Source organism: Frieseomelitta varia, unplaced genomic scaffold (assembly GCF_011392965.1).
Source record: "Frieseomelitta varia isolate USP_RPSP 00005682 unplaced genomic scaffold, Fvar_1.2 scaffold_220, whole genome shotgun sequence".
Lineage (NCBI taxonomy): Eukaryota > Metazoa > Arthropoda > Insecta > Hymenoptera > Apidae > Frieseomelitta > Frieseomelitta varia.
This window is the reverse complement of record NW_025109947.1, coordinates 99,340-113,359: the sequence shown is the minus strand read 5'-3', so window position 1 is coordinate 113,359 and position 14,020 is coordinate 99,340. Positions and strand designations below refer to the sequence as shown.

General features: G+C 41.3%; 3 protein-coding genes across 12 annotated transcripts in view; 2 read left to right on the top strand and 1 right to left on the bottom strand.

Annotated features, from left to right (window-relative positions):
- Positions 1–1,037: 1,037 nt before the first annotated feature.
- On the top strand, positions 1,038–4,140 carry LOC122527465 (tropomyosin-2-like). Of its 3 annotated transcripts, none has more exons than XM_043651686.1 (7): positions 1,038–1,200; positions 2,123–2,413; positions 2,504–2,637; positions 2,882–3,070; positions 3,151–3,226; positions 3,325–3,457; positions 3,545–4,140. In XM_043651686.1, exons 2-7 carry the CDS (start codon positions 2,174–2,176, stop codon positions 3,625–3,627), a joined length of 855 nt encoding a protein of 284 aa, XP_043507621.1. In that variant the 5' UTR covers positions 1,038–1,200; positions 2,123–2,173; the 3' UTR covers positions 3,628–4,140. The 3 variants fall into 3 exon arrangements, with proteins under 3 accessions (XP_043507621.1, XP_043507619.1, XP_043507620.1); XM_043651684.1 differs by having other exon boundaries at positions 1,039–1,201; positions 2,110–2,413; XM_043651685.1 differs by lacking the exon at positions 1,038–1,200 and adding an exon at positions 1,330–1,509 and having other exon boundaries at positions 2,114–2,413.
- A 489-nt stretch (positions 4,141–4,629) lies between these two features.
- LOC122527464 (tropomyosin-2-like) lies at positions 4,630–6,730 on the top strand. 2 transcript variants are annotated; one of them, XM_043651683.1, is made up of 7 exons: positions 4,630–4,683; positions 5,091–5,358; positions 5,621–5,754; positions 5,833–6,021; positions 6,119–6,194; positions 6,335–6,467; positions 6,558–6,730. In XM_043651683.1, the coding sequence occupies exons 2-7, from the start codon at positions 5,119–5,121 to the stop codon at positions 6,638–6,640; spliced, it is 855 nt and encodes a 284-aa protein (XP_043507618.1). In that variant the 5' UTR covers positions 4,630–4,683; positions 5,091–5,118; the 3' UTR covers positions 6,641–6,730. The 2 variants fall into 2 exon arrangements, with proteins under 2 accessions (XP_043507618.1, XP_043507617.1); XM_043651682.1 differs by lacking the exon at positions 4,630–4,683 and having other exon boundaries at positions 5,030–5,358.
- Positions 6,731–7,069: 339 nt separating this feature from the next.
- The window catches only part of LOC122527461 (Down syndrome cell adhesion molecule-like protein Dscam2), a 55,495-nt gene continuing 48,544 nt past the window's right edge, over positions 7,070–14,020 (bottom strand). For 2 of the 7 annotated variants that reach the window (XM_043651679.1, XM_043651676.1), the window contains exons 26-29: positions 13,571–13,782; positions 13,200–13,353; positions 13,027–13,129; positions 11,848–12,566 (exon numbers count right to left, since the gene is read on the bottom strand). In XM_043651679.1, the coding sequence (XP_043507614.1) occupies positions 12,329–12,566; positions 13,027–13,129; positions 13,200–13,353; positions 13,571–13,782 (707 nt within the window). In that variant the 3' untranslated portion in view covers positions 11,848–12,328. Of the gene's footprint in view, positions 10,217–11,847; positions 12,582–13,026; positions 13,130–13,199; positions 13,354–13,570; positions 13,783–14,020 lie in introns of those variants that run through there. The other 5 variants (XM_043651678.1, XM_043651677.1, XM_043651675.1 and 2 more) reach the window with 5 other exon arrangements.

The window sequence follows — 14,020 nt, the reverse complement described above, 5'->3', positions numbered from 1 at the left end:
AATCACATTTAACTCGATGATATCTACAGTGAAAAGAGATTGTATTCTTCAAGCTTCAACAATCAAAATTAGTGCGGAATAATAAATGTCAGTGTCCTAGAACAATTCTTAATTTAATAGAAAGAGAGAGAGAGAGAGAGAGAGAGAGAGAGAGAGAGAGAGAGAGAGAGAGAGAGAGAAAGAGAGAAAGAAATTATTGTAATATAAAGTAGCTCTGAAAATTTTTACACTGCACTGTATGGATTACCCGCGATGAAGGAAGACACTTTCGACTTAACTATTGCAAACTGTCGAAATGTTGCGTTCAATTTTGTTCGTCGTGTAGTGACTTGATAGAACGTACTTATATTTCTTATCCGCACCTTTGTAAAAACACTCGATAGTGGTAGAAGCAAATATGAATTCTGAATAAATGAAACCTGTATGCTGCGCATTTATTTGTAACGACAAACGATAAGAAATACATTAGCTAAACGAGATGTGTAACTATTCCTTTTATACTAGAGAGAGAGATGTCAATAAAACCATGTTGCTTCGTAGATGAATTTCAATTTATCACAAGACTATTAACCCGCTCGTGAGGAAGCGAAGTTTTTAACTTTGAATAGAATGAAACGTTAATACAGAGCACATCGATTGACAATACACGTCAATTGAAACAATCTACTAAGAAGAATTTATGCGTGAAAGGATCAGCATAATTATCGAAATTTCAAACGATAAAATTACCGCGTTTGAAATTAACGCGGCCGACGTTGATTCGATGGATCGATTGGGGTGTCGCTGTTGAAAGCGGGGAAATTTAAATATTAGGAAGGCGTAACGTTGCACGCGATACGGCGCGAAATTGCAGATTTTCCAAGATAAAACGAAACGGGAGAATGGTTGCCTCAGTATGGTATTTATGCGGACTAGGTTACGTAGCCGACAAGAAACAGGAACGGGATTCCTTCGAGCCGAGAATAGCATAAGGGAGGTGGAGATCGCGTTTCGTTGGTAGTCAGTGCGGCGAGCAGCAATCAGCCAGTAAAGAGCCGAGATAAAATCGGGACGACGGCCAACAAGGCGACAAGCAATTATAGAATTGGATTGGATCGAGAAGTTCGAGGAGGCCTGCGACACCGGTTTCGTTTTATTTTAGCTTTGCTTTCGAAGGCATCCGGTTGTGCATTCTCATCGCGGATCATCGCCACGATTACAGTGAGTGTTGTCCCCCTTTTTAACCGCAACCTCTCTTTTCTCACCGCGCTGCTTGTTATTAAATGTTGCCTACTGTGAGTGACGAGTAGCAATAACCGCTTCGGTATCGCGTGAGAGTTGGATAGCGCTCAGATCTGATTTTCGTAACGAACGATACTCGCTGAATTAAGCACGGTAGCACTGGTGCTAACGCGTTTGCGAAATTGCTCGAACAGATTTTACATTCTACGTGTACGCGTGACAGCGAATTCTGGAGGTGCGGAAGTATACATTTCGGTGCGTTAAACGAAGTAAACAAACGAGAGCAGGAATTTTAACATTTGATTTGATTTACGCTTGCTGCTTCGTGCAGGCTTCGCGACTTGTTCGTGACACCGAAATGTTTTTTTTAGACTAAGATCTGAAAATTGAGAATTACTCGTTAAATTTTGTGACTGTAACCTTCATTACTATTATAGAATGGAGTTCGTCAATAACGTATCTTCCGCGTCGTAAGAGGTTCTACTTCACTTCGTTTCGTATATTGCATCGAATTCAATCGAGTTTACTCCACTGTCCTTTTTTTTTCTATTTAAAAAGAAACTGTTTCATTCACACTTTTTTCCATGGCGCCGATTTTTATGGTAGCGTTAGCCAAAGTTACAGATGCGGCATAGTAGATACGATGCGACTATAGTCGGACTAACGCGGAGTAACGCTTTAATTTCGATCCGATCAAAACGAACGAAGTATTATTGGTAATATCGAAAACTGAAATTAAAGATTAAAATGGAAGAACAGGAAATTTGCTAGAACAATAATTCACAAGCTCGTAAAGTTTTCCATGCCAGTTTGATGAATGATAGTCAAATTAGACCAACACACAAATAAATTATATAATATATGATGAATTACATGCAAATAATAATTGTTGTAACCGCAGACAGAGGATAACAGAGGATAAAAGGGGAGAGAAACACAGATTGTTCTCACCATGGAGGCGATTAAGAAGAAAATTGCGGCGCTGAAGCAGGAGATGGACGCCGCCAATGAGAAAGTCGAGGCGAACGATGCGAAGGCAAGATCGGAGAACTTTCGAGCGGATAAGTTGAATGACGATCTAAGGGATCTGGAGAAGAAGCTGGTTCAGCTCGAGCGTGACTACGAGATCGCCAAGGCGAATTTGGAGCAATCCACCGCTGACTTGGAACAATGTGAAAAATCCTGGTCCAAGGTGCGTAAAGACACACTTATTGCTAGATCAATTTACGAAGTTGACACTGTGCAACTGGATGGACGATGACAATGTGCAATTGATCAACAGGCGGAGCAAGATCGAACCACGTTGACGAAGAAGGTGCAGGAAATTGAGGCAACGTTGACGAAAAAGGAGGAACTGCGACTTACGGCTCAGTTGAAACTCGGCCGTGCCACGGAGCTTGCCGATGACGCTCAGAGGTATCGACGATATCTTGCTTTCCAGTTTCACACGATAGATGTAATATTTTGTCCTACAATTGAAGACACTTGTGTGATAACATTAGACGACTTTATTAGAATTTTCTTTAGAATGCTATTACAAGTAAAATCTTATAAATATCACGGATAAGCTTGATGAATAATAACTTTACAGATTATAAAAGTCACGCCGTTTGCACTGGTAATAAATGAATTTCCTTTTTTTTTTCTTCTTTTGTGATAGAATGTGCAAAGTACTGGAAGACAGAAGTCGATTGGACGAAGAACGTACGGGAAAATTGATGCAAGAATTGAAAGACGCGAGATTAATCGCCGAGGACGCGGACGCCAAGTCCGACGAAATATCGAAGAAACTGCAGTTCGTTGAGGAAGAGCTGGAAGGCGCTGAGGAGAGAGTGAAGACCAGCGAGGCGTTTGTATAATTACGTTACTCTTACGTTTCCCTTGCGAGTTTCGCCATTCCTTTCTTACACGCTCGTGACGTATTTGCAGGAAAATCATCGAGCGAGAGGACGAGCTTTTCATCGTGCAGAACATCGTGAAATCTTTAGAAGTATCCGAGGAGAAGGTTAGCCACTTTCTTTGCGAAATTAACAACGAATTTTTTTACGTTGTGCAGTGTTGTATTTTCTATTAAAAACTCACTCTCGCGTGTGATTTATCTAGGCTAATCAACGGGTGGAAGAATTCAAAATACAACTAAAAGAGCTGAAGAAAAAGCTGAGAGAAGCCGAGAAGCGCGCGATTCAGGCCGAAAGAACGGTGAAGAAGTTGCTGAAGGAGGTCGACATGAAGGAAGGTAGGATGTTTAGTGGACGAGGACTTGGTTTCTCTTCTTTTTCTTTTTCCGAGGACGATGATTTTCTCAATGATCGCGGTGTTTCAGACGAGCTGAGAGAAGAGAAGGAGAAATACAAGGCGGTTTGCGACGACATGGACGCCACGTTCGCAGAAATGACAGGATACTAAAGCCTCAGAGACGGATGGAGTTTCTTTTATTTTGCTACTCTGAGCTTCTTCCGCTTAACCGCTATATTTAATAATGGACATCGGTCGGCTGTGTTCAGCTACGCTGACCTTATATAGCGCTAATTTTATATAGTGTGCCGTGTTAAAGGGAACGAATCGATTTCGAAGCTTCGAACGTTAACTAAGCTAACTTGCGAAATTGCGCAATTAACGTGGAAATTAAAGAGCACACACTGCTAGTTTCTTTCGCTTAATGTAATATCATTGCTTCAAGCTTGACGCTTTGCCAACGCTTCGCGGAGATGGTTGAACTGATGGTGTTGTAATTGCTTTAGAAAGAATCGGTTTTCTTCTTTTTTTTTTTTTTTGATAGTAACCGCATCACCTATTTTTCTTTCAGAGACGTTGAAGAGGATTCGGTGAATATGAAAGCAAGCACGATACTGCAATCCCCTTTTTATCATTGTATGCCAAATCTGTATTTTCAATAAATGATACTTGAAAAAAAAAAGAAACAGAACACCAACGATGAATTCAATACCTTGTTAAATCAGATGAAAATTATGCGAAAATGAAGAAGAGGAAATTTTCCTTTTACGATTTGTAACTGAGAAAAATAAAAATAGATTACGCTGATAATTTTTAAATTAGATATTTTTGTAAGTTAAAAAATGTTTTGAATAGAAAAACGTTTCACTTTCCTATCTTTATATTCTTCTTTCCCTTCTGTATCTTTTAATAGTTCCATTTTAGATATTTTCTCTTACGTAGAAATGTTCATTCGTTTCAGAAACGTTACTTGTTGAAAATTTGTTAATGCTCGAATTCGCAGCTTTACGTCAATATCAAGCTGTTGCAAGTGCACAAGCGTCTAGAGAAGTCGAGGAATCCGTTTGCGTCTAACTAAAGAAACAGACTATTAGGTTCTTTTGCATTTCTTTGAGTCTATAAAGCATTGTCCTCGTCGGTCACCGAGTGCAGTAACCCACGAGCTTTCCTTTAAGAGACCATACAGTTATTTCATCTCTACGAATTCTCCTTCTAACACATTAATACGTAAGATCATTATTAATATCTTGCTTCGACGTTTCAATATTGAAGTGTGAAAGTGTTTTAAATCGAGTAACGATACCCTTAGAATCGGTGTAATATCGGTGTTAACGAAAGAGTGAATTTTTGACACAAGAAAATTCTTCAACTTTCGATGTTTTAATCCTTCTTTAGAATATTCACGTCACGCGTCGAATATTTCCGATTTTCTTAAAAAAGGAAACTCGAGTTCTTCTCTATTTATAAGATATCAAAGAAGAAAGTTCACGGTAAAAAGTGGGAGCACCTTTCAAAGTTTTTCAATTAAATTCAAACGACTCGTTGCAGAATATTGGCGTTCGTGTCAACGATTTTATCAAAATGAAAGTAGAGTCTCGTCGATGGAAGATTTATTGGTCGAATTTTCTACGTAGGTTCACCGTCGGAAGCTCGGTCGTCGCGATGAACGCGATTAAGAAACGTTTGCAAACGCTGAAGATCGAGAAGGACCTGGCGATGGACAGGGCCGATCTGTGCGACCAGCAGGCGAAGGAGGCGAATCAGCGAGAGGAGAAGCTGAAGGACGAGGTCCGGGAACTGGCGAAGAAACTGGCGCAAATGGAACGCGACTTGGAACTGAGCAAAGCTCAGTTGGAAAAGTCGAACCGTGATCTCGAACAGAAGGAGAGGGTCTACATCGTGGTTGGTGATTTACAGATGTACAACGTTCTCTTTTCTCGTAATACAAGCTGTCGGAAGTTATTACATATTGTTTTGAAAAAAATTTTTATTTACGAAAGTCAAAAAGTCTCGACTCGTAGTCAGAATTAATTTTTAGCAACGGCCAACTTTCGTAGCGAGGCACGAGACTAAGTAAACATTTCAAATCGTTGAAATAATTCCCCGGTAATTCTCGCGATATGGAAGAATAATTGAAAAAAGGATTTTTCGCGAATGGCAACAGACGCAGTCGGAGCTGGCGGTTCTGAACAGAAAGATGCAGCAATGCCTGCAGAACTTGGAGAAATCGGAGGAGCGTCGTTTGACGGCGCAAACCAAGCTGGCACAGGCGACGGAGACGGCGGAGGATGCGAAACGGTTTGTCCGGTGTGAAACAAGGCGAGAAGAATTCGATTGACGTCCGAGATTTTGTTCGTAGTAAATCGTTGCTTTCAGTATCTGCAAAGTTTTGGAGAACAGAAGCAAACAGGACGAGGAGAGGATGGATCAGTTGATGGCGCAGCTGAAAGAGGCGAGGCTGATCGCCGAGGACGCCGATACGAAATCGGACGAGATCTCGAGGAAATTGGCTTTCGTCGAGGACGAATTAGAAGCGGCTGAAGAAAGAGTAAAGTCGAGCGAGGCGTGCGTAGAACGAATCACAGTTTCTTGCAAATTTTAGTCTCGTACGTTACCGCCGATTGTCGTATAATGATAATTATATATATATATAATGTCGCAGAAAGATAATGGAACGGGAGGACGAATTGTTCATTGTTGGCAACATACTGAAGTCTTTAGAAGTGTCCGAGGAGAAGGTAATCTTTGAAGTATTTTTAAGTTGCAATTAAATGACAAATTGTTTGATAAATAAATTATGAAAGTCGAAAATTCTGAATCGTTTGAATCGTCTGAAATGGATCATGATTCGAAGCGATAGATTTGGGAATTTTTCTAGGCTAACCAAAGGGTGGAGGAATTTAAAGCACAACTGAAAGATCTGAAGGTAAAGTTGAAGGCTGCTGAGAAAAGAGCCGTCATCGCCGAGAAGATGGTCAAAGTGTTCTCGAAAGAGTTGGACGCGAGAGAAGGTACCATTTTTACCATTCCTTTTTTTATACGCTGTCTAGCGGCCATCTCCATTTCTCATATTTACGGCCGTGTTTTTGTTTCTATTCCAGACTTTCTATTCAGAGAAAAGGAGAAGTACAAATACATCTGCGACGACATGGACTCTACGTTCGCCGAACTCACTGGATATTAGTCGAACTCTTGTAACATCGAACATCGGCCATTTTCCATGTCAGTGTATCCGTATTGTTTCTTTTCTATTAAAAAACCACGCTCCAACTTACTTATTCTTGCTTCGTTTAATTCAACTAATCAGAATCTAAAGGATTCCAGAGGATTAATTACAAGATGAAAACATGAAACAATCCTTGCCAATTGATTAACCGAGTCGTTAATGAAACTCAGCTTTAATTAGATCAATTTTATCTTTCACCTTTCTTCGCGTGATACCTTTATAATTTACTACTTAAAAAAAGAAAAAAAAGGAGAGAAAGAGCTTGACGATTAAATTAATTCGCTTCGTCTCCGTATTAACGTTCCTTTGTCTAAATGAAACATTGCGAGACGAATGTTCCATTTTCAAGGGATGACAACAAAGAACTAACAAAGACGATGTTTTTTCTTCGTACAGTACTTTACAGGATATCAATTTATTTCTTTTTAATCGATTCTACGATCGACACAATGCTTCGAAATGCCATACCACCGACTCGAGTACAATTTCAGCAGTGGTACCAGCGGCCAGCGTCGCTTCGTTTGCTAACGCGATCGTTTGACACACACACAAACACACACAAACACACACACACACACAGAGTCACGCAGGAAGAAAATCGCGGCTTTCTCGACCGAGTCCTCGATGTCGCTCCGCACGTGGCCGTGCCACTCAAGAATAGAACTTCGATATCGCAGACACACCCTCACATTCGCGCCTCTTCTCTCTCTCTCTCTCTCTCTCTCTACCTCTTCTCCTTCAGTTCTTTATTATTATTGTTATTTTTCTTTTTATTTGTTAATTTACAACGATGCTAGTAGTATAGTTACAGTAATAATTGTTCGTTTGATTTGCTCACTCCCCACGCCTTCGTTTATTCGCGAACGCGGTCAAACCGGTGACGTAATACTGAAATACTGAATTAGAAACGGGGGGATAAAAAAAAAAAAAAAAAAAAAAGAAAAGAATGGAATCGCGACCAGGGGGGAAGTTTCGTAAATTTCTCTAGAGATACACGAAAGATCTAGACAACTACTATAGCGATTACGAAGTCCATCGTCGATCGGTTTCTTTCTTTCTTTCTTTCTTTCTTTCTTTCCTTTTCTCTTTAGATTTCTCGCAAAGCTTACCGTTAATCGTCGACACGTTTCGCTAAAAAGTCTCTTCCGCTACGTTCATCTTTAGTTTTACACTTTATTTGTTGAGAGTACAGCACTTACGACTATAATTGTACACGACTAGCTTGGATTTCTCAGAAGGACGTAAAATCTTACATTTGTGTGTATTTTAGCATCGATCCGATGGACCATCGCTATTTCCGCTTTCTGGATTTCTCTATTTATCTTTGGTAACGCGTGTCCGCGTGCAACCCCGATGCGTTCATCGCGTTTCGTGGTGTTCCAAGTTAACGTCACCGCTTCAACTAAAAAAAAAGAAAAAAAATAAAACGTACGGTCGGAAGCCATCGTTCGTGCGGCCTCGTACGATCAACGCGGAGGAAACGACTCGCGCGAATTCGAGGAATTTCTGGCTCTCTCTCCTCTATCTCGAGCGATAATAAAATCGACCGACTAATAAAGTCGAACGTACGCGCACGATTTTATCAACAAGTCTCTTGAACAGCTCGACAGCTCTGAAAATAGGCCAGAGTTCTTAAGTTCACTCCCTTAGATCGATACACACGAAATAATTCAGTTACCCGAATAAAAGTGAGAGATAAGCGTTTAGATAAGCTCTTGAGACCATTTTTAAAGATGTCTCCTGCCCGGAGCCAGAAACTTCCAGGAGAGCGAGAGACAAATGGATTGTGAAAAGAAACTGGACAAATCATCGACAAATTGTACACAGGGGTCCTCGTTGAGCGGACCGTCAGTCGGTCGGTGAAAAAAAAAAAAAAAAAAAAATCGTACAAAAGATCGTTATTTATCGTCGCGATAAATGATTACCGCCTCCCGGAAGAAACGATTATCTAACAAATTAATCGAACTCTACGAGTTTGATTGACGTGCTTCTCAATATATACATTCGTATGTACGTTGAATCATGTAATGCATCGCGCTTGAACGCGCTTTTTTTTTTTAAGTACATATATATATATGTATATTTATATAAATTTTTATATATATACGTATACCTATGTGCCCTCGTCTTCGCAGTGTCGCGCACACTCATGGAACTCAGGTGTTTGCAATTTCGGTTGTACATTGTATTAGATAAACGATCGTAGACTTCACTGTATATAAAGTTCTCGTCGAAAAGAACGCCTGTTTTATTTTCTACTTTTTTTTCTTTTTCGCGGTTTTTCCTTCGAACTCTAAAGACCTCGAAAATTCGGCTACCTGGGTAGTGATAAAAAATCGCCGTCGTAAAATTATCGTTGCCCGGAAGTAGGAAATTGGCCAGCAATTTGGCAGTGCGCGTCGAGCATTAGTCTGCGGAATGGCAGTGTCATGGTAGTGTTTGGAACTCGTTGAACACGGTACGTGTAAAAAAACGCGCGCGCTACACCGCTAAACCACGTTATTTTTACTTTCAAATCAGTCTGATGGGGGAACGTACGAATCTGTCGCGGCTCGCGCAGCCTCGCCACGTTCTTTCTTTTTTTCTTTCTTCTTTTGATTTCTTCTTGTGCTTCTGCTTTTCTTCTTTTTTTTTTTTTCTTCTATTTCGAACATTACCGAGAAGACCTCGAAATTACTTTATTTCGACGATGGTGAAAGTTCAATCGCGGAAAAAAACAGGTTCTTAAGATCGCTCGGTGAAACACACACGGGAAAGAACGTCAACGTTCAGCACACGCGTTTAACCCGTTAACGACCGTAATGTTACAAAGATTACTTTGAACTTGATAAAAGAGAATTCATTGGAAACTATGCCATCTACCATCTACAATACTTTTTATAATCATTGTGTCACGTTCGCGACAATAAATCCAGAAAATGCGATATTTTAACAAGCCAAGAGTATAAATAATTCCACGATGAGCAACAAAGTATTGAATTTTCAAATAGAACACTCGTTCAAAAGACTCTATAATATATATTATAAATTGGCTAAGGATATCGAGCAACTTTAAAATCTTTCGTCTGCAAAGGACAAAGGATATAAATCATCGCGTTTCTTGATCTCTCGATGGCTTCAATCGGCCATTAACGGGTTAACCAGATCGCTTAATTAGAAAATAATGACCGTGATCGTACGGCTCGCGAATTCTTACGGTCGTAGTGCGCGACATTCGAAGAGAGATGTCAATGCGTTGATCTGTATCGACGAACGAACCGTTCGATCGGCGTCGAGACAAGACGTCTGCTCGACGTTTCGACTTCGAACAAATTTACAGAGCGGGAGAGGAGCGCGCGGTCCGCCCGCACGCGGAAATAATGCCTTACTATAGAATTTAATAACGGGCTTAAAGTAATCAACGGTGTTTAGACGTACGTATAAACTTTACAATGCAACAGAGCCCAACCTTGTCGACGCGTCCGTCCCTCCGGACGGACGAACGCCTTCTCATTGTCGCCATTTTCTGTTTTCTCTTTCTTTCTTTTCTCAAAACTCTCTATCTCGGCTTTTCTTCTCGGCTCTTCAACTTTTAATAACTCTCGTCCCCGATTCTAATACCACGCGCACGTAACTGGACACAGGCGAGCACGGATCGAGAACGCGGGAGAACGACGCTTCCGGCGATTCGTTTCTGGCCAGTTGAAATTAGATCGGGCAAACGTGAACAATCGCGATCGAACGGAGAGTAAGAAAATCAGTCTTACGAATTGAAAGAATCTTCGTTCTTTCGGCGACGAACCGTTACACGAGCTTCGAACCATTTCAGTTGAGACTTCGTTGTTGCTTGAGGAGCGCGTTTACTCGGTGAAAGTTTGTGCAATGATCCGCTACGATCGAGAGGAATAGTTAACGCGATTGGTAAAAAAAAGTAACAAGGTAAAATAAGATAGGACAACCGTCTGACTTAAGATTAACTATCGTTTGCAGATATTAATATTTAGAAGTATTGGTCAATCGATACTGTCTATTTCGCGATAGTCTTGGTCAAAAATGATATTTCAGAAGACGCAGAAATACAGGGTGACCGTAAAGTCCCTTTACAATTTCGAAAATTTGTCACAAAGGCAAATGAAAAGACAGATAAGTGGAAGTTATTATAAAATGAAACGTATATATTTAAATTTTTCTTCGCTTCATTTAATATACCTCTACGTGGGCACCATTAGTTGCACGAAGAATTAAATCTTATTAAATGAGGCAAAAAAAAAAAAAAAACTTAAACATGTACGTCTCATTTTGTAATAATTTCCACTTGTCTGTCTCTTCATTTGCCTTTGTGACAAAATTTTCGAAATTGTAAAGGGGCTTTATGAACAGTCTGTACATATAACGTAACACGGTATCATGTGCTCGTGAGTTGTGAAATAAAATGTTACTCAATCGGCATTCAGTGTGCGTGCAATGATCGAATCGGCGGTGCCGGGGAACCCGATAGATGAACGAATGCGGAACGTTGTTGCGAAAAATAACAACGAACACGGTTCTAGAATCAAAGAACGAATTAGCGCAGGCCAGTGTGTGACCAAAATAAATACTCTCGAGGAGAGACGCACGTTGATTAGATCGTGGCAATTACTGGTTACACAATGATCGATTTAGAGTCTGGTTTGTGTGCCATCGCTTCGTTATCGTTGTCGTTATTAACGCGAGTAATTATCGTTTCGAGATTCGTGTGCAACGTACATCAATGTCTGTCAATCGCGCGAACGTTCAAAGCCGACTGTCCATCGTTCGAAACGTTCTCTTTCACTCGAGAGACGCGAGACATACCCTTACGAATACAGGACGACGTCGTTCTCCGCGATTCGCTGGTGCTCCAAGGACTTTCCCGTGCTCTGCTCGGTACGATTAAGTCTTTGGTCTCGAATGGGTCGCCCGCCGGCAAACGAGTCGCAGCGGTCTGAGCAAATTGTCGTTTGGCACGCACTCCTACAAGCGATCAACTCATTCAACCTCGGTTGGTGTCATTCACACACGTTACGCACACGCACGCACGGATATAATATCTCGTTGCGCCATAGATAAAGAAGAGAAAGGCGAAACGATGTGGCAGCGTTTGTTTTCCGACGTTTCGTTCGACGGGAGAACTTTTGATTAACAATTTAACGATCGAATTATCCTTGCTAAGAAATACACGTGTCCCAAGTGCATGTCAAATACTTCTCTTCGTTATCTACGAGCGATTCATCTGCCGATATATACTTCCGTATAGCAACGAATATAATTTAATTTTCATCTATAATCGACAGAGAGAAAAAGGGAAACGGACGCGCGTACCCGCGCGTCGGCAAGTCCTATCTTTCGATTTCTTTTCCTTTTTTTTTTTCTTCTTCTTTTTTTTCTCGTTTTCTGCTTCTCACTTTTTAAACTTTAAATCTAACCACGTCGAAACACCCGACGAGACACCAGATAGAAGGATCTTTTTTTTTTTTCTTTTTCTTTTTCTTTTTCTTTTTCGTTTCATTTATCTAACTCTTTGGACCATGGGATCAAGAGAGTGGGAAGAACAGAGAGATATCATTGGCCTACCATTGGCAAGTAACGGGAAGTAGGGGGGGGGCGAGAGGGGGGGGAGGCACACGGAGGAAGAGAGCGGATAGTGAATTAAACGGCGATAGAGTAGTCGGAGGAGGGGTTGTTTTGAGTGCTCGGCCTTGACCACAGGGAGCTCCTCAGGCCGAGTTTCAGCTTTTTCAAAGAGTCGATGTCGCACTCGGCTTCGCTGAGCTCCGGCCTGTCGGAACGATCGCCATTCCCTGGCACTACGTTTCCCTGATTGCCTCCGACGAACGTGGTCTCCGCGACCGATATCGGCGGCAGTAGCGTGCGTAGAGAGCTCCTGCTGGGAACATGCCATCTTACGGGACAGCCAAAGAAATGAACTTACTACGGGTGAAAATATGATATACGTGAGTTTGTTTTTTTGTTTCTTTGTTTTTTTGTCAGCCCAGTTTGGCCGTACAGAGTGTTTTATGAATGCCGAGTGTTGGAAACGTGTTCTCAAGAGTTTGAATCATTATTTTATATATATTGTACACTGGTTGCAAGATAAGTTTCATTAATGCCTGAATTTTATGGTACAAAATAATGATCGCAAACTTTTGTTAAACATTGGTAAACGTCGGTGAACGTGTATTGCAATAAATCTGAAAATATTGTTCATAAAATATGAAATTAGTTGTTGCAGAAACGTTCTGTGCGATGTGTTCTGAATAATGGATGAGATGAATGACAATTTGACCAACGAACCTATCTATTTAAATGTCGAAGATACTCGTAGAGTTTGATAAAAGACGGATTACCTAGATCGTCCTCTTCGAGGGAGTGACTTCTGCTCTGACATGGGTGAAATGTCCGAAGAAGTGCTCGACGTACCGTGGTAAATGAAATCGGAAACGGCCCGAACTACAGAAACGGAATTTCTCGTTTATGAATTTCTCAACGACAAGGCAGCGAATTGAGTAATTATGCTTACTGTGTTTGAGTTTGCCAGCGTCGAGCTGGTTGGAAGACTCTGTGCGAGAGCTCGTCAACTGATCCGGGTCAGACTCGCTCTCGTCGCTCTCGACATCGCCCGGAGTTTGTTGCTTTCTCTGCTGCCGTCTCCTCGACGAAACGCTCTTCATACTCTGTGAATACGATACGGTAGAACGTAGGTATTGAATTAATAAAATATCAACCCTTTGTGCTCCACTGTCCAGATCTTTTCGTCTAATTATGACCCTATTTATTCAGATTTATTCATGTTATTTTCGAAACTAACCCGAGTCTAGTAAAACTAGTGGACCACAAGGGGTTGATCTAATGAAAATATATCAAACGTTAGGTAAATTTTCTTGAACGTACCGTCGCGGCAGGTGGAGGGCTTGCGCATCCTTCGGTCATGGCGTGCTCGTGATACATGAAACTGTGTAGAAGAGTGTTGTTCGGGTGGAGGCCGGCTGCTGAAGCTTCCGCCGCGCCTCCCAGTCCTCCCAACCCTCCCAGCCCTGCCAGGCTTCCCCCGCCACCCTCCGAAAGCTGGAACGTAGCGTACGGCGAGATGTCCTCCGCTGTCTCTGTAACCCACCAGAGGCATTGCCTACCTTTCAAATCGCGTCGGAATGAATTTTTTATGTGGCAATCGACTTTTTCTTTTTTCTCTCCATGCTACCTCGTCGAACGACTTTACTTTACTTCACATCTCTCTCTCTCTTCTAACTTCCAACTGTGAACTATGAATCTTGATAAGAACTTGCCTCTTGAGGAGAATATCACTTTAGGTTGCTTAAAAGAATTTTCACAAATGCTCTCTCT